Source organism: Cyprinus carpio, chromosome A7 (genome assembly GCF_018340385.1).
Source record: "Cyprinus carpio isolate SPL01 chromosome A7, ASM1834038v1, whole genome shotgun sequence".
NCBI lineage: Eukaryota > Metazoa > Chordata > Actinopteri > Cypriniformes > Cyprinidae > Cyprinus > Cyprinus carpio.
In genome coordinates this window covers 1,234,070-1,253,489 of record NC_056578.1, presented here as the reverse complement: position 1 = coordinate 1,253,489, position 19,420 = coordinate 1,234,070, and the positions used below count along the sequence as shown (strand labels likewise).

At 41.1% G+C, this 19,420-nt stretch overlaps 1 protein-coding gene and 1 pseudogene across 1 annotated transcript; one reads left to right on the top strand and one right to left on the bottom strand.

The window, feature by feature from the left end:
* The window catches only part of LOC122145497, a 643,912-nt pseudogene that overhangs the window by 196,235 nt on the left and 428,257 nt on the right, over nt 1-19,420 (top strand).
* LOC122145530 (zinc-binding protein A33-like) lies at nt 1,437-4,049 on the bottom strand. Its single transcript, XM_042759311.1, has 2 exons — nt 3,907-4,049; nt 1,437-2,103 (listed from the first exon to the last, which is right to left on the bottom strand). Exons 1-2 carry the CDS (start codon nt 3,995-3,997, stop codon nt 1,787-1,789), a joined length of 408 nt encoding a protein of 135 aa, XP_042615245.1. The 5' UTR covers nt 3,998-4,049; the 3' UTR covers nt 1,437-1,786.

Here is a 19,420-nt window from a genome sequence, read left to right as displayed (position 1 = left end):
TTTACCTTAAAACAACCATTTACATTTGTATTAACTCACAAATGCAACCAAAATATACAACATGAACATTTATCTGAATTCTTCACATTCTGTAAAATAGGTGTACACTTTTTTTTAATTTTTTTTTAATAATAAAGAAAAATAAGTAATTGGGAAAATAAAAAAATCAAGTCACATAAAATCAGTAATCTTTTGACATGACAACAGTTTAGAGTCAACAGTTTAAAAGTCTTCCAGGCTTCTGTGCTAAAATTTGCAATGTGTAAAACAAAGTTAATTATTATGACACAACATTAGGAAACAACAAAAAACAAGGTACTCCAGTTGTGAAAAAAATACATTAATGTAGAAAAATAAATATATATATTTAACAACATAGAAAATTAAGCTGTTAAAACTTTGAGACCTTTTTTTGGGCTGCTACTATGGGCTCAGTGCTAAAAAAGAAATATGTCTATAGATAACCAAATTACAAGCAACAACAGAAATGAAATACAATAGAACAAAGATACAATATAAATAAACAGTGCTTTTCAGGTAGGTCTTCAAGAAATTTCCAGGTATAGAAATGTAATAATCAAATGCAAAATAACACTGCAGAGTCTTCACTGTGTAAATTAAATATAGATTGATCATTATTTATGTTACGATAGTTATTCAGCCAGGATTAGTGAGCACTACTTGTATTTTTCGTTAAAACATGCGTTTTCTTTCTCAACCGTTAATGTTAAGACATACCGACTGTTTACTAGGATATTTGCCCATATGCTCATTTTGATGTAATTTTGTCTATATTTGTTCATCCATGCACAAAAAAAGTGCAAGAGAACTCGATTCAGTGTTTGCGTGCTGTCTGTGTGTGCGCTTCAGATATGTGCAGCACTGCATGCAGAAAACCTCACACAGCACTCGACAGCTCAAAAACTAGTGCTGTCAAACGATTAAACGCATCCAAAATAAAAGTTTTTGTTTACATACTATATTTAACTATATATATATATATATATATATATATCTATACACACACACACAATATATATATATATATATATTATATTTATATATATATATATATATATATATATACACACACACACACACACAACACACATACGGTATATATTTTTAGTATCCAAACTTTTTTCACTAGGGTAGATGAAGTTTGTAGACAACTCTGCTGCTGTTTTCTCTCAAATAAGAGCACTGCTACACGGTTGCTAGGGTGTTCTGGGTGGTTGCTTTGTTGTTGCTAAGGTGTTCTGAAGGGTTGCTATGTTGTTGCTAGGGTGTTCTGAGTGGTTGCTATGTTGTTGTTAGGGTGTGCTATGTGGTTGCTATGTTGTTGCTAGGGTCTTCTGAGTAGTTGCTATGTTGTATATGATTAAGATTTTAATTTTTTAATTAACACAACAACGTTTAACATTTTAAATATATTAATAACATGATTATTTTAACCTTTCATCACGTGTTTTAATATATTTTTCATTATTAAAGATGAATAAATGTACTTGTTTTCTGATCTGATGTTCAGATCAACAGTCTCTTACTCATGTGATTAAATATTGAAACATGATGAAATATGAAAGCAGGTAGATCCAGAGCTACAGATTACTGACTACTGATCGATAAGATCCTCAGAGAGGATGGATAACAACTGAAGAAAGGGAAGAGTGTGTGAGTGAAGGAGGTTGTGAATGTGTGTAGATGTGTGTTAGTTACAGGATCAGAGAATGACACTGTTCCTCTCTCATAGTCCAGATTCACTCTCACACGATCAAGCTTACGTTCAACACAAAAACCAGAACCTGGAGACACTCCGAACATACCACACACACCAGACATCAGTGTTATAGAAACCCCGTCCCTTCCTCTGGTTTGATGCTGTAGTTACTCCAAGAATCCAGAGTGAACTCTGTTTAACCTCCACATCCCAGCAGTGCGTTCCTGAGTTAAACCCCTCTGAACCCAGAACACAGAGATCACAGTTAAATCTCTCTGGATTATCAGGAACAGGTTGATTGATCCTGCTGTATCTCACACTGGTCAGATCATCAGATAGAACGAGACGAGGATGAGCCGTGTTTGGATCCAGAATCACAGGAGCTGATGACACACAATCAACAGATGCTGTTATTCTGATGATCATATAATCATCAAGCGTGAACACAACACAGATGATTATGAATTATGACACTCTCCTGTTGATCAAACACATCAGACATGTTCCTCTCATCACTGTCAGGCTCTCTCTGTGTGATTTATCAAGACTGAAAGTTCAATCACAAACAGTGAGGGACACAAACTGAAAACATATTCATTTCATTTACGCTCTCATTTATATTCAATTATAGTCAGAAGCTGCTTTTAATACAAAATCTTACCTTTGAACAGAATTTTACACATGATTTCACATTCAATAATAATAATAATGCAGAAGAAATAGTGTTTATATCTTTATGATTTTCTTCAGTGTTTCTCATTTGAATCACAAAGCTTTTAATGAATGCTGCCTAAATATTAAAAATATATAACAGTACCCTTACCAAAAAGTAGTATACTTCAAGTTTATTTTATTAAGTATACTTAAGTAAAGATCAAGTATATTTTTTAGTATACTTGTAAGTGTACTGTTTCAGTACTCCTTGGGACCCACTTTCTAGTAAATAAAAGTATACTTTTAAGTACACTTTAAGTATAACAGTAGTAAACTTTGAGTACACAACTAGTTTACCTCTATGTTTGTAGTTTGTACTGCAATTATACTAAAAGTGAACTTATAGGTGTACTGATAGTTTACTAATTAAATACTTTGTACACTTTGAAGTATAGTCTCAGTAAACTACTAGTTTAGTAGTTTTATACTGCAAGTATACTCAAGTTTTCTTTAAGTAAACTTTACATCATACTTTAAGTATGCTACTATGTCACTATTTAGGTTTTAATTTGTATATATTTTGTTATATGAATATCTGAACATACAAAACATCCAAAGAAAGAACAGGGTATCTGCTTGTAAACAAAAACATTTTATTCTAGCTTTACACTTTAATGTGGACAAGTTTCATAAAAAATAAGGGGTAGATATTATTCCATGATAATGCAATGATATAATTATGATAATAAGGTAAAACATTCTGTGATCCTTGATATCTTTAATATTTACTGAGCAAGACCATGTCAAATATTTATGAAATTAATGGCTGAAATCAAACTTTGATGCTTGTTATCTCATAATCAGATTTTGAGACTTTAGCCTGGATTTCAAAGAGAGGGGCACAAACATTAGATGAAAATCGAAAAATAAAAATTAATTAAATTGTTCTAAAGGTTGTTTTGGCAACAACTCGAAATGAAATGAATTAATGTGAAGTATTAAAATGACAAACTAAAACTGAAATAAAATTATTTATAATTATACATATTAAAAATGAAGCTAACTTAACTTTAAAAAATAAATACATAGTAGGAATAATATTAATAAGCTTGCAGATATAAACAAAAACTACAACTAAAATTATTCAGTGATTTATTTAATTACTCAGTAATTAAAATAAAGCTTAAAATTATTTTTAATCATACCAATTAAAAATGAAGCTAATAATATGAAAATAATAAATAATTATAGTAGCATTTAAAAACCAGTGATCATATGGGAAATAAAAACCTTATAAATTATAAATTCCTCCTTACCAAATAAAAAATGTTATTATATAAACTGCAGAAATCACTTCTGTGTCTTTCGTGAGACTGAAAATGAATTGTGGGATTGATTATCTAAAAGTGAGCTGCTGGTTTTGGTGCAGTAGATGATCTGGTTCTTCACACATAATGCTGAAATCTGTCAATATTGGCCATCATTTCCAGTGTGTGTGTATGAAGCTCAGATCTTCTGCAGATCAGACTCACTGTTCTGGGCGATGTCCTGCATCTTCTTCCAGACTCTGAAGGGCAGGTTGCCCAAGTAACGCGGCACATGAATCAAAGCTCCAGAAGGCATCTGTGGATCCGGCTGTGATGAGATCTGGATTCTGTAAGAACATTCAGGATCAGAACTGCAGTGGCTTTGGATCAGAAGCAGAGACAGCAGCAGATCACTCACCTTTCCATAGAGACTGGAAACTCCTGCAGAACAAACACACCATTCATCATCAACAACTCAATCAATCAATCAATCAATCAATCATTAAACAGTCAGTCAGTCAGTCAGTCAGTCAGTCAATCAATCAATCAATCAATCAATCAATCAACTCAACCAATCAATCATCAACAACTCATCAATCAATCAATCATCAATCAATCATCAACCATCAACCAATCAATCATCAGTCAATCAATCAATCAACAACATCAATCATCAACAACTCAATCAATCAATCAATAACAACTCAACCAATCAATCATCAACAACTCAATCAAAAAAAAAACAACTCAACAACAATCAATCATCAACAACTCAATCAATCAATAACAACTCAACCAATCAATCATCAACAACTCAATCAATCAATCAATAACAACTCAATCAATCAATTGATGATCTGAAATCAGACCTTCAGAAAGCAGAGGTCACTGGCTCTCATCATCTCCTCCGTGTGTCTTTGATTGTGTGTGAAAGAGCTGAGATGTGTGTGTTCATCTCCTCCAGCTTCTCCTTCATCATCTGCTTCTTCTGCTCCTCTTCCTCTCTCAGTGCAGTGATTGTAGCTTCTTCTTCATCTCTGAGAAACTGATGAAGCTTCTCAAACTGCTGTTTAATCTGACGCTCTGTGTGCTCAGCTTGAGACTAAAATCAAACCACATTCACTTCAATCGTCTCCATCAACACAATCACATCATTCAGATCTGAGAGAAACTCAGAGACAGACATGGAACGATCCAGAAGCAGATTGATGATCGTCATTTACACAAATAATTATATTAAATATATCAGATCATAACTGTATCTACTGATCTACAGCTGTGATGAAAATGACTCTGGATTTTGTTTCCTCACCTCAATGTGTTCAACTGTTTTCTCAAACTTTCCTTTAATGTTTTCATTGTGTTGAAGTTTCTTCTGTAATGATTTCAGTCCGGTACTGAGCTCCTCCTAGAATTAAACAAAATAAAAATACATAAAACACCAGATTACAGTGAAGAAACAAGAGAAGACGATACAGTGAAATGATTATACACTCACCTAAAGGATTATTAGGAACACCTGTTCAATTTCTCATTAATGCAATTATCTAATCAACCAATCACGCACAACCATTTCTAGGGTTTACAAAGAATGGTGTGAAAAGGGAAAAACATCCAGTATGTGGGCGAAAATGCCTTGTTGATGCTAGAGGTCAGAGGAGAATGGGCCGACTGATTCAAGCTGATAGAAGAGCAACTTTGACTGAAATAACCACTCGTTACAACCGAGGTATGCAGCAAAGCATTTGTGAAGCCACAACACACACAACCTTGAGGCGGATGGGCTACAACAGCAGAAACCCCACCGGGTACAACTCATCTCCACTACAAATAGGAAAAAGAGGCTACAAATTTGCATGAGCTCACCAAAATTGGACAGTTGAAGACTGGAAAAAAGTTTGCCTGGTCTGATGAGTTGATTTCTGTTGAGACATTCAGATGGTAGAGTCAGAATTTGGCGTAAACAGAATGAGAACATGGATCCATCATGCCTTGTTATAACACTGTGCAGGCTGGTGGTGGTGGTGTAATGGTGTGGGGGATGTTTTCTTGGCACACTTTAGGCCCCTTCGTGCCAATTGGGCATCGTTTAAATGCCACGGCCTACCTGAGCATTGTTTCTGACCATGTCCATCCCCTTTATGACCACCATGTACCCATCCTCTGATGACTACTTCCAGCAGGATAATGCACCATGTCACAAAGCTCGAATCATTTCAAATTGGTTTCTTGAACATGACAATGAGTTCACTGTACTAAAATGTCCCCCACAGTCACAAGATCTCAACCCAATAGAACATCTTTGGGATGTGGTGAAACGGGGAGCTTCGTGCCTTGGATGTGCATCCCACAAATCTCCATCAACTGCAAGATGCTATCCTATCATTATAGGCCAATATTTCTAAAGAATGCTTTCAGCACCTTGTTGAATCAATGCCACGTAGAATTAAGGCAGTTCTGAAGGCGAAAGGGGGTCAAACACAGTATTAGTATGGTGTTCCTAATAATCCTTTAGGTGAGTGTCTATAGCAGTGCAAAAGTATTTGCCCCCCATTCTGATTTCATCTGTTTTTTTTTTTTTTAACATCTCAAACTAAATTAATTCAGAAATTAAAACCTGCCATAAAACAAAGGAAACCTGAGTGAACACAAAGTATGACAATGTTATTTATAGTTTTCCAGTTCCAACTGGGCCTGTGTGAAAAAGTATTTATAGAAGTATAGTTACTGTGGGGGAATGAGATACTGTTGTTGGTTTTTTGATAAGGAGATTCGGGATAGTTATCCAAGATGGCAGCATGTCCCCAACCGTCTACATTTCTGTCTCTGTCTGTGTGATTGACATCAATGTTATTGTCCTTTGATGGTGCTGTCTCTGAAATATTGGACTTGCTTCGAGAACCAGTCCATCACATATCGAACTTGGATTTAATTGAAGTGAAATTTACTCTCTTGACATTTCAGACGACCCGGACCGCCCTGTTAGTGCGGAATTTGGATCCTGTCCAAAACAGCCAAAACGCCTACAAACCTTACAATCCCAAACTCCCAAACATAAAATGAAAAACTTAATTTCTTTTCTTTCTTTCCTTTGCTTCAATCTCTATAATTGTTGTTTTTTTTTTACAGCATTGCTTCATTTTTGTCACAGGGCTTTGTTTTTTTCCTGTTTACATGTGACGTGATGCAACGTCATCTGTCTCAGGAGGTCGGAAAATCTGGACTGGATTACTAACGCATCGGCTAGGAACGGAACGTGCAATGGCGCTGCCCTTTTTTGTAATGTGTTTACTACCCTTGAGCAGATTGTATGAAAGCCTGCACAGGTCCAACTATTCCCGTGCAGGTCTTTTAAATTCAGTCACAATACGCTGGGGGACGTGCGCATCTGTTTGTGCGCCAGACATTAAATCAATGCACCTGCCTCTGTTCCTCTCCTCTGACACTGCGGACTTGGCCCGTCTGATCACTGTTATGGCTTTAAAAGACAATTTTACTATTTCTGAAAGCTGCCTTCGTAGCTTTGTACTAAAAATAAGAAGAGATAACAATACCTGACAAAGAGACGCGAGAACGAGAGTGTAAGAAGTAGCCCAGATAGCCACAAGGCAAATATGAGAAACAGGTGGAGGGGGAAAATTATCTTAATGAGAAGTGAAGTCAGCTGTGACACAGAAGCGAAGAGCGGGGAGACGAGGGGAGAAACCAGCAGGGGGAGACAGAGAGAGAAAAAAAAGAGAGAGATAGAGACAGGATCATGACAAGACCATGACAATACCCTCTCCTCCAGCGGGGAAATGCTGGCGAGACCGGAGGAAATCATCAATGAGCGAGGGGTCCAGGATATCCTTAGGGGAGACCCAACTCCTCTCCTCAGGACCATACCCCTCCAAATCGAACTAAGTATTGGTGACCACGACCCCGACGCCGCCTATCTATGATCCTGTGGACGGTGTAGACCGGGGAGTCTTCGCATACGAACGGCAGAGAAAGAAGTGGGGGGGGGGGGGGGGAGCGGGAGGACGGGTTTAATGCAGGAGACGTGAAACACCGGGTGAACACGACGAAGATTCTGCGGCAACCGAGTTTTGACAGCGGACACATGGATAACGATCTGATAATGCGAACGGTCCGATGAAGCGGGGGCCTAGTTTACGGGAGTCAGACTGGAGGGTAAATTAGATGTTAGATAGCCAAACCTTCTGACCCGGCGACATAGCGAGGACTTTTGACACGCGATCTATTAGCAGCCACGCCCATGCGGTCTCTTTGAACGACATAGGTGCAGATCTCACCCTCTCTCAGGTTCGCTTACAGCGACTGATAAAGGTCTGAACGGACGGGCAGTAAGAGTCGCGTCCTCTTGGGATGAAAAATAAGGGTGGTTGATAGCCGAGGCAACATTGAAAGGGAGAGATACCAGAGGCCGAGGAAGGGAGGGAATTATGAGCATACTCAGCCCAGGATTTTGTTCGGCCCAAGACGAGGGATTGCGGAAAGGCTAGACTGCGGAGCATGCGTGGCAACAATCTGATTGGCTCGCTCGTGTGCCTGGCCATTAGACTGTGGTGTGAAAACCCGAGGAAAGGCTAACAGTGGCACCGATGAGACGGCAAAATTCTCTCCAGAAACTGCGAGGCGAAATTGCGGGCCCCTATCGGACACGACGTCGGTGGGCAAAGCCATGAAACTTAAACCTTATCAATCATAATCTGGGCCGTTTCTTAGCAGAGGGCAGTTTTGGTAAGGGGAATGAAGTGCCGACACCGATTTAGAAAAAAGCGGTCGACTACCGTCAGGACTGACCGTCTTACCGGCCGAGGGGCGGAAAGACCGTGTGATAAAGTTGAGAGCGATATTGGACCACGGGCGAGAGGGAACAGTAGCGGCCGGAGGAGACAGCAGGTGGGGGAATTGCCCGCCTTGGTCTGGGCACAAACAGAGCAGGCGGCGATAAAACGGCGCGCATCACGTTTCTAAAAGAGGGGCCACCAGAAACGCTGGCGGATAAAATGCGATAGTACCCTCGAACACCGGGAGAACCGCTAGTCTAGAGGAATGAGCCCATTGTAGAACTGCCAATCGTGTGGGAACCGGGACAAAGAGGCCTGCCCCTAGGGCAGCTAACGGGGATAGCGACGTGAGAGGGCCGTGCGCGCTTAACCTGTTTCTCGATTCCCCAGACCGTAGCCCCAACACCCACCCGAACCGGGAGGACATAATCGCCTCTTTGGGGATGCGGCCGTCTAACTTGCGATCGAGGGGTCGAAAAGTCGAGACACGCGTCCGGTCTTACCGTTCTTAGAGGCCCCGGACGGTATGAAATGACAAAATCAAAAACGCTAAAGAAAAGGGCCCAACGCGGAGCCTGACGCGAGTTCAATCTCTTGGCGGAGCGAATGTATTCTAAATTGCGATGATCAGTCAAAACGATGAAAGGGACAGAGGAACCCTCTAACCACTGGCCGCCACTCACCCAATGCCCAAAGCGGATGGCGAGGAGCTCACGATTCCCCCGACATCGTAATTACGTCCGCGGGGGGAAAGGCGGGGTGATGTGTGAAGTACGCGCAGGGGTGTGATCTTATTATCCGACGCTGACCGCTTTTGGGAAAAGAACGGCTACCCACCCCTACCTCGGAGGCGTCGACCTCAACGATAAACTGTCTTGAGCTATCTGGAAGTGAGGAGCGTGATGGATGGAGGTTGTGTCGGACGTAAAAAAAAAGGGTCTTTAGCCGGTCAAACGCCTCCTGCGCAGGACCCGGACCAACCGAAACGAGACTTAACCGAAGTGAGGGCGGGTGAGTGGCGCGGCCACCTGGCTGAAGTTGCGTATAAAGCGGCGATAGAAATTTAGCAAAAACCGAGGAAAGCGCTGTAGCGAGGACACGAGAATCAGGGACGGGCCAATCGAGCACGGCCTGGACCTTGGCAGGGTCCCATACTGATCCCCTCTGCTGAGATAACGGAGCCTAGAAACGTTATAGACGAAGCATGAAAGGAGCACTTCTCGGCCTTAACAAAGAGTCGATTCTCGAGCAATCGTTGGAGAACGCGTTGGCGAACGTGCTATGCACATGAATCTGGAGAGAGGGTGAAAAAATCAAAATGTCATCGAGATACACAAAAACGACTATAAATTGAGCATATCCCGAAGGACGTCATTGAATCAGAGCTTGAAAAGACGGCGGGGGCGTAATTAACCAATCCGAAGGGAGGACTCTATACTCGAAGTGGCCGAGGGCGTGTTAAAGGCGGTCTTTCCACCTCGTCCCCCTCCCGAATGCGTACGAGATCGGTAAGCGTTGCGTAGGTCGAGCTTTGGTAAAGACTTTTGCCCCCTGCATGGATATCAAAGGCTGAGGACATCAGCGTCAGTGGGTAACGATTCTTAACAAGTGATGTCGTCATAGCCCCCGATAAATCTAGTCATGGGCGCAAAGAGGGGGCCGTCTCTCTGGTCTAGCAGCAAAAAGAATCCGGCGCCGGCATGCACGAGGACGGGACGATTGTGCCGGCAGTGAGGGACTCAGATAAATATCTCTAAAAGCCGGGCCTTGCGGGAGTCGGAAAGGGAGTAGAGCCGACCCGAGGGGGCGTGGTCCCCGGCGAATCATAGCGCAGGCATACGGGCGATGGGGCGGAAGAGACATGGCTCAGAACGGCTGAAACCCCCCCGCAAATCGTGATACTCACTCCGTTACCCCAGTCAGCTCTCCCGTCTCCTCCTGCAACACGAACAGAATACCGGGGGAACCAATAGCCGAGGGCCTAAAACTTACATGACATGACAACTTTCCAGGACAAAACATACCCCTTGCCCAGTCAATGTGTGTTGTGCAAGTTTCTACCATGGTGCCCCAGTACTAAAGGAGTAAAAGGATACTGAAACATAAAAAAGGAAATTGGTCTCTATTATGGTTGCCAGAGATGGTCAAGTTAAATGAGATCGTCTGTTCTGTACACTAGGTAGGGGCGGCTGCCATCAAGGGGCAAATAAAAGGTGTAGTCTCTTAGCGTGTGGCGAATACCTTGTTGGCGCCCACTTTTCTCATCCACACAGTTTCCCTCGGCCCCAGATCGATCAAGCCGCACAGGACTGGACGGACCCGCCCACCTGGAGAGCGCTGGAAGTGTCGTGCAGGACAGTGGAAGGGAATAGTTTAGTGGTAGCGCTCGCCAAGTAACCCTCCTCCTACTGTCGAGCGTTGGCTTTTACCGGACAGGAATGACACAAAGGACGAGGCACTATCACAGTAACAATACATAGGGCGGTTCTGAAATCCCTCCTCTGACCTCCTTAGACGAGATAACGCGGCCACCCAGCTGCATAGGTTCATGTTCAGAGTGGGCGGGGTGACACTATGCACGAGACAAACGACTCTCCTGCAGGCATGAGCACGCGGCGTTGGTCAAACCGTCCTCTCCACAAGGGATGGCCAGGTCGATAAGATCGTCGAGCCGGGGTAGGATCTCACGGACGATGACCTCGGCCCGCACCTCAGGCAGAGACAACCCTCGGGAATCGAGCGTTCAGGGGCGGGTTGGTTCTCACCCGCATTGAGTAAGCGAGGGTCCGTATATCAATGGAGAAATCCGGCCCACGGATCTCTCCCCTGCCGAAGTTGGTGGAAAGCCATGGGGAAGCCTCCTCTCCAAGCCGGAGCGTTCCGAAGACCCGGATCATCGTCTTCCTTAAAACGCTCAAAGCTTTGATCTTCTGCAGAAAGTATAGTGCATGGACTGCTGAGGACTGGAGCAAATCATAATTCTCATATGAACCCCTTTCCGATTGTTTGGGGCATCTGAAAAATGCTTTGTCCGGAGAAGAAAGGTGAGCGCTACCATCAGGTCCTGTGTCATGCCAACAGCAAAGCATCCTGACAACCATTCATCGTGTGGGGTTGCTTCTCATCCAAGGGATTGGGCTCACTCACAATTCTGGCAAAAACAACAGCCATGATAAGAAGGTACCAAAACACCGCTCCAAAAGCAACTTTCTTCAACAACCCACCAACAGTTTGGTGAAGAACAATGCATTTTCCCAGCAGATTGAGCCCGTGCCATAAGGCAAAAGTGATAACTAAGTGGCTCGTGAAACCATAATGTTGCAATTTTGGGTCCCCATTCCTGGAAACGCCCGATCTTCATCCCATTTGGAAACTTGTTGGTCAATCCTCAAGAGGCGGGTGGACAAACAAAAACCCAATAATCTGACAAACTTCCAAGAATTATTAATGAATATGGTTACTATCAAAGTTGATGTGAGAGCATGCCCAGTCGAATTGCAGAGGTCTGAAAAAGAAGCGCCAACACTGCAAATACTGACTCCTTTGCATAATTCATGTATGTGTCGAAAAAGCCTTTGAAAGTATGAGTGCTTGATTATATTTCAGTACATCACAGAAACAACTGAAACAAAGATCTAAAAGCAGTTTAGGCGCAACTTTTTTGAAAACTAATATTTATGTATTCTCAAACCTTTTGGCCACGCTGTACAGTTTGCTGGTTGTGACAACTATCTATCAGGTCGATCCCAGTGAGTACAGGCAGATGGTCGCACGTCAAGCCCGCTAGTATATCCAAGGGTGTGCCCCAGGGGTCAGTGCTGGGACCACTTTCTATTTATTTTATATATCAACATTTGATCACAAGGGCTCCAACGCAAACTTTCATTTTATGCTGATTGACTGTATATACTGCTCTGCATCAACTCCAAACCAAGCTCTTTGTCAGCTTCAACTTGCTTTTGGATACTGTACAACGTACCTGGGTCATTTAAACCTTTGTTTTTGAATGCAGACAAAAGAAAACTTATGTTGCGTTTTCTCAAATGCAAAATCAAAGATCATCGGAACCTTCTACCCATCACTACTTTTCCTCAGGGCTCCGAGATTGGGTCTGTATCTCAATTCAAAGTAGCTTGGTATCCTAATTGATGATTCACTTCTTTTAACCTCACATTCAACAGTTGTAAAAAATCTAAAGTTGAAATGGGTTTTTATTTTAGAAACAAGTCATTTTTTTCCTTTGAGGCCATAAGAGGCTGTTGCTGCCACTTTCTGTCAGTGCTGGACTATGAGCGATGTTATATTACATGAATGCTTCCCATCACAAGCTGAAACGGTTGGATCCTGTTTATCATGGAGCTCTTAGGTTTATCACAAACTTTAGAGGCACCAAATTACTCATCCTGTTTCTTTGTATGATCTGGTTGGTTTGGTCTGCCTTGTCCCACCCCTTAGACTTAATCATTGGTACATTTTTATCTATAAGGCAATTAGCCTTGGTCTAACTTCCCCTACCCCACTCGTATATCGCAAAGAAAAGTACGGAAGAGTATTTGTCTTCGTTCTGAGGACTTATTATTATTATCTGTCCCTCAGTCCGGACCGAAGTGGGAAAAGGGGCTTCAAGTATGCGGCCCCCTGCACTTGGAATCAGCTGCAAAATGTCCTGAATCTAAAGGGGCCAGTTTCATTGGTTGATTTTAAATTACTTTTAAATAACATGGAAGCTACCAAATTGGCTGTAGATGTTATGACTGATTCAGTTATGACAGTCGATCCTTGCTGTGGCTTATCGCTTGCGATAATATGTGAAATCCTGATTTCTTATGACTTTATAATTATTTTTTACTTGTACAAATTGTTATATGTTTATGTTATATGTTAGTTTTTTTTTGAATCTTGATTGTGTTTTTGCCTGTTTTGGCCCGGACCTCTGGAAAAAGAGATTTTAACTCAATGAGTTTTATTCGGGAAAAAAGGAAAAAACAAATTCCCCAATCTGTGAAACTGTATTTATAGGGGTTCAGATCACGGCAGCCTGTTAACCAACAACATTTTAAAAGGGTTTTTCAAACAAAAGAAAATTTTGGTTTTTTTTACCCCTCATTCGTTTTAAACCAAGACCTTCATTCATCTTCGAACACAAAATTAAGATATTTCTGATGAAATTTTTGAGCACTTTGACCCTCCATGACTGGTCACCGCCGCCCTTGCTACAACATTCCATACTACTATGTCGATCATTTTGGACTTTTTGGGGCCTCAAACGCGGAGTTCCCTTTGCAGGGGGGTCAAGGCTCTGGGATTCATCAAAAAACTTAATTTGTGTCTGAGATGAACAAGGTCTTAGGGTTTTGGGAAGACATGGGGTGAGTAAAAAACAGAATTTTGGGGTGAACTATCCCTTAAAACAGGATTTTTTCAACAGCAGATTGGCAAAAAAGCTATTCTCTCACCTTATATGATGAAAGCACTTCATCGGGGGTCTAAATTTTTGTTTTCATTTTTTTGTGAATTCCACACACTACAAAAACCCGGGCGTTTGTCCTCCAGACGAAAGTTTGATTTCTCAGGTAAACTGCAGATTTTTCCAATCCTGATGAACAACCTCGTTCTCTCCTTCGGGAATGATCACAAATTTTTTTTAACACAAGTTTAACTGGAGGATCATCCTTGGGATCTTCTCCTGCAGCGGACACCCTGAGTTTTCTTGATTTTCCAAACTGTTTAAGACCCTTTTCAGACACGTGACTACATGATAAAAAAAAAAGGTTTTTTTAAGATTTCCTTTCATACAGGGCAAGAAAAATCATCTTCAGTAGAAAGCCCTTTTATCTTTGAGCCCGGGGATCTGCTGTCTGTTCAGAAAAAAAAAAGGTCATGTAAGATAAAAGTACATATGTGACAGAGATTTTTGTGTATATGTCAGGTCTCAATTTTCTCACTTCATTGTTCACTCCTTTCTGATAAAGTTGTACTAAACTTAAAACAGTTTCCCCATCCCATTTAAACAGCTTACACATGAATCATTATCTGTGTTCTGTACTTTCATCTGCATGGGTTTAATTATTGCCTCTTTCTCAAGTGTTATGTAAATCACAGCGTATCTCTTTATTTATACAGCTCTATATAGAGTAATAATGCACAATCTGTACATGAATCACTGTTCGAGATTCATACACATTATTATTTATTGTTAAGTCTTACTACAGTCATTGGCCAAAAAATTGGGCACCCTTGGTAAATATGATCAAAAAGGGCTGTGAAATTATCTGCATTTTTAAAACCTTTGATTTTTTTAATTTTAAAATTATCACAAAAAATGTCTAAGCTTTCATTGGATAATAAGAATTTAAAATGGGAGGAAATATCATAAAAAAAATGTTTTTTCTCTAATACACACTGGACAAAATTTATTGCCATCCCTAGAAATTCTTATGAGTAAAATATCTCTAAAGTATTTCCCATTCATATTCACAATTTTGTGCACTCCAGTGTGATTATGAACCTGAAATTATCCATCCAAGTGCTTCCTGTTTAAACAGAAATATAATATGAGGGAAAACAAAGCCCAAATTCACTTAATCATCCATCACAATGAGAAAACCAAAGAATATATTTCTGATGTGCAGAAAAAGATAATTGAGCTTCACAAATTGGTGAAGTGGCTTTAAGAAAAAGAGCTAGAGCATTGAAAATTCCCATTCCACCATCAGGCAATAATTAAGAATTTCCAATCAACAGAAAATGTTACGAATCTGCCTGGAAGAGGACGTGGTCTATATCTCCAAATGTGCGTGAAAGGAGAGTTTGAGTAGCTAAAGACTCTCCAGGACCACAGCTGAGAATTGCAGAAAATAGTTGAGTCTCTGGTTCAGAAAACCTTTTAAAAAATTGTCAAACAGAACCTACATCAAACCATGTTTTTTTGGAGGGTTACAAGAAAAATTCTCCTAGCCCCTCCAAAAAAAAACTCCAGCATATTCAGTTATCAACACGACGGGAACTTCAAATGGGACTGGCTTCTAGGTCAAAAACTCAAAAAGATGGGTTTTGGTGAACACAGACAAAAGTACCCCATGTGTACAATGAAATATACTGCTGTATTTTTTTATGTTGTGGGCCTATATTTCTGCTGGAGGTCCTGAACATCTGTTTAGATACATGGCATCATGGATTCTATCAAATACCAACAAAAAAAAATCAGTAAGTGACTGACTCTGTTAAAAATCTTATAATGGACCATGTTTGGATCTTCCAACCGGATAATAACCCTCAAAACAACACGAAAAGGGCACTGAGCTCAAAACCAAGCTTCCTGCTATAGCCATTCCAGTCCTCTGACCTGAACCCTACCGAAATGAGAGGAGTGAACTGAAGAGTTGGGGCCGGCAGCCATATCACCCTGGAGCCCAAGACCGGGTTTCCCACTAAAGCTAAGCAGGGCTGAGCCTGGTCAGTACGTGGATGGGAGACCTCCTGAGAAAACTAGTTGCTGCTGGAAGAGGTGTTAGTGAGGCAGCAGGGGTCTCACCCTGTGGTCTGTGTGGGATCCTACGCCCCTGTAGTGATGGGACACTTCCCGTCAACAAGCACCGTCCTTTGATGAGACGTTAAACTGAGGTCTTGACTCTTTTGTGGTCATTATCCCAGGATGTCTTTCAAAAAGTAGAGGTGCCCCGGCATCCTGGGTAAATTTGCCCATTGGGCCCCTGACCACCATGGCCTCCTAACAATCCCAATATCTTCTGATTGGCTTCATCACTCTGTCTCCCCCCTCCACCAGTAAGCTGGTGTGCGTGGGCGTTCTGGCGCAATGGCTGCCGCGATCACCAGGTGGATCTGCACACTGGGGGGGATAGGAGATACCCCCTACATGTAAGGCTTTGGTGCCTAGAAAACCCTATAAAAATGAAAGGAAATTTTTAAATTAAATATTTTTATTAAGGGAAAGCACCAACATGGAACTGGGAATCAAAAGGGGTCGGGATGATTCTGGAGGAGTAAGGTCCTGATCTTTTGTCAGGTGTTCTCAACCCCATCGGGCATTATAGAGAACTTTTAGACTTTTAAAACTGGCAAATGGGGGTTTCGTATTGAAAAAAAGGGTGCCTTTAATTGGGGCCAAATTTTATTAGATAAAACCTTTTTTCAGAATGATTTTCCCCCCATTTTAAATTCTTATTACCAATGAAAGGTTAGTTTTTTTTGAACTTTTTAAAAAAAAAGTAAAAAAGTTAAAATGCAGAAAATTTTCACACCCTTTCTTTGACAATTTTACCAAAGGGTGCCGAATTTTGGCCATGACTGTTTTAAATGTTTTTCTTTCCATGTCAATGTGTATGTATGTTGTATGTATGTAGTAGTATGTTTGTACAAAAACCCCCCTTAAAAAAAAAAACCCGGGTGAAAAAAGCTAATTCTGCTTCTGATTCAAAGCTGTACACTACATAGTGATTAGGAATGATTGAACGAGTGAGCAATAAATGAACTTGCTATAAAGACATCAGGATTTCTTCAGGTGAAGTTTTTAAAAATAAAAAAATAATAAAATAGCATTAAAAATTAACTTTATATAAAAATTGTAAATAATCCATGCTATGTAGGAGAGAGTTTCTGTATTGGTCGAAATTTGTGGCCAGGTGGTGTTGGTATGAGCACAAAGAAACCGGCGGTTTTTGACTGTGCTGAGGGTACCTTGCATGAACATGTGTATATGTGGCTGTGATATACGATATTAGTTTTGTGTAGCCTACATTTTTATGCCCAAGAAGGAAGGAGAGACCAAGATTTGAGGCTTTGTTTATTCACTTGCACAAATAAAGACATTCTGCTGTGATCTACATCATCCCATGGACTCTGTTTTTGTACACGTTAAATATGTGCTCACTTCTGTTATCAGCGACAACGGCTTGTAGGAAAGCCGTAACAGCTATAAAACACTGAATGAAATAACAAAATATTAATAATAAAAGACTCAAACCCCCTTCTCTGTGTGTTTTAGATTTGTTGCTCTTTATTTGTCCGTTTCTATAGTGTCTGTGCTGGTTGCTGCAGATGATAAAGGGCAAGCTTTTGTATGGAGGTAAATCAGTATCATAACTCGAGAGGTTTCCCTGCACACCGTCACGTCCGGCACTTACAACCTCTCCGATCTGGCAGTGCAGTGCAAATCCTAGTGCTTGACTTTTGCTCTTCCTTTTGCAGTTGCCGTTGCACAAACTCACTTGTGCACTGATATATGCAGAGGTGAGAGGGCAGAGACTGGGGGAGCCACGGGGAAAAACTTTGGTGCGAATTAAAAGAAAGACATTTTAATTTGGTCGATGCCTGCAACCAATGAACAACGCCAGCCAACTGCGACTTGCTTCCAGGGAAAGAATTTTGTTTGATAGAAAGTAATCTAAATGCTTATGACTAAAAAGCAGAAATCTAAAAAATAGTAAAGCTTGATTACTGACCAGCACTACTGTTTTTTTGAGGACTAGAAGTGGGAGGCCCCACAAGTACATGCATATAATGCTTTGTCAGGTAGGCCATCTAATTAGTTAAAAGCTCATGGCATTACATATGAATATTGTCTTTCTGAGCCTTCACTTAAAACTGCCTCTAGATTTTGCCTCTTTTGCACTGGGATTTAAAAACATTTTCCTCTATTTTATTTCCCCTAAATACTATAAAGCGCCCATTCTAATATAGATAATAGCAGCCAACCCAGAGAGAAATGTTAGTTTAAAATGATCATCCATGGATCATAATTATTGTACATATTATTTACGAATTTACTAATCTCTCTCTTCAGATTCATTTCAGGGTTGGGAGGCGCAGGATTTATTGAGTGGGGTTTGGGTCAGGGGTTTGGGGGTTGCACTTAAGGTGATTTGAGTCGTTTGCGGGCTGGCAGGGAGTTGGCGGGGATGGCAGTAACAGGCACTTGATTTACCTGGGAATAAAAATAACAGCCAGCATGGAGAATCAGCATAGTTATCAAAAATTTTAATCAAATGCACATTTATAATGTTATAGTACTAGAAAATAAAAAACACCGCAAAATGTAAATTGAAACTTATGTCAATCCCCGAGTTCAGTCCCATTCCGGGAGAATTAGATAGACCAGCAGCACAGATCTTTAGTACTAATTGGCAGCCTCTACATGAGAAACTGCTGAGGCTGACCAGCGTGGCGGGGAGAGATCAAAAGCATGTCTCAGCTGTTTTCTCCAAGGCAATATACTTGGTACAGCCCAGGATTTTGCTCTTTCTGCGCAGTATGCGAGGTCAGAATATACATCTAAAGAAAGATGTTACGTATTTTGTCTACCAGATAGCCCACAGACCAACAGGAATGACTCTCTGGTTGATAACAGTACTCCAGCAAAGGCCAAGGATGTTCACTTGAAAGAGAAATAGGTTGCATGTGTTTACCGACTAAAGCGATGCATATTCATAAAACACAAATGACTTTTCTTGGCAAGGTGGCGTGATTGCTACCAGGCGTTCGTTTCATTGGTGCGGAGTGCATAGAAGCCACTAAAATCAGTTTCGTCGCGCCAAAGCCCCGCCCCCGACTCTCTCACATGCTGGCGTATACAAGTTGCTGCAGTGAGTTTTGGAGACAGGAATCCCGGCAGAATGAGGTGGCAAGAGTCATAGCGCAGAGATTTTTGAACCTGTGCACTGCCAGATCTTGAAGGGAAGGAGTTGTGAGGAGTGTCCGACCTGTGACGTTGTGCTGAAAGGAAAACATGAAGTAAAAGTGCGAAAATAAATTATGTAAATGGCATTTTTGTTATGTCATTTTTCTTTGTGTGAACGTCATTTTACACATTTGTGACTGTTAATCTACAACTTCCAATTCAAAAAACGGGTGTTTTGATCATTGTCTGTGTGTGCAAATTGTGAAGATTCCAAGCACTTTCCGCATCAGGAGTTGGAGAGTAAATTTCA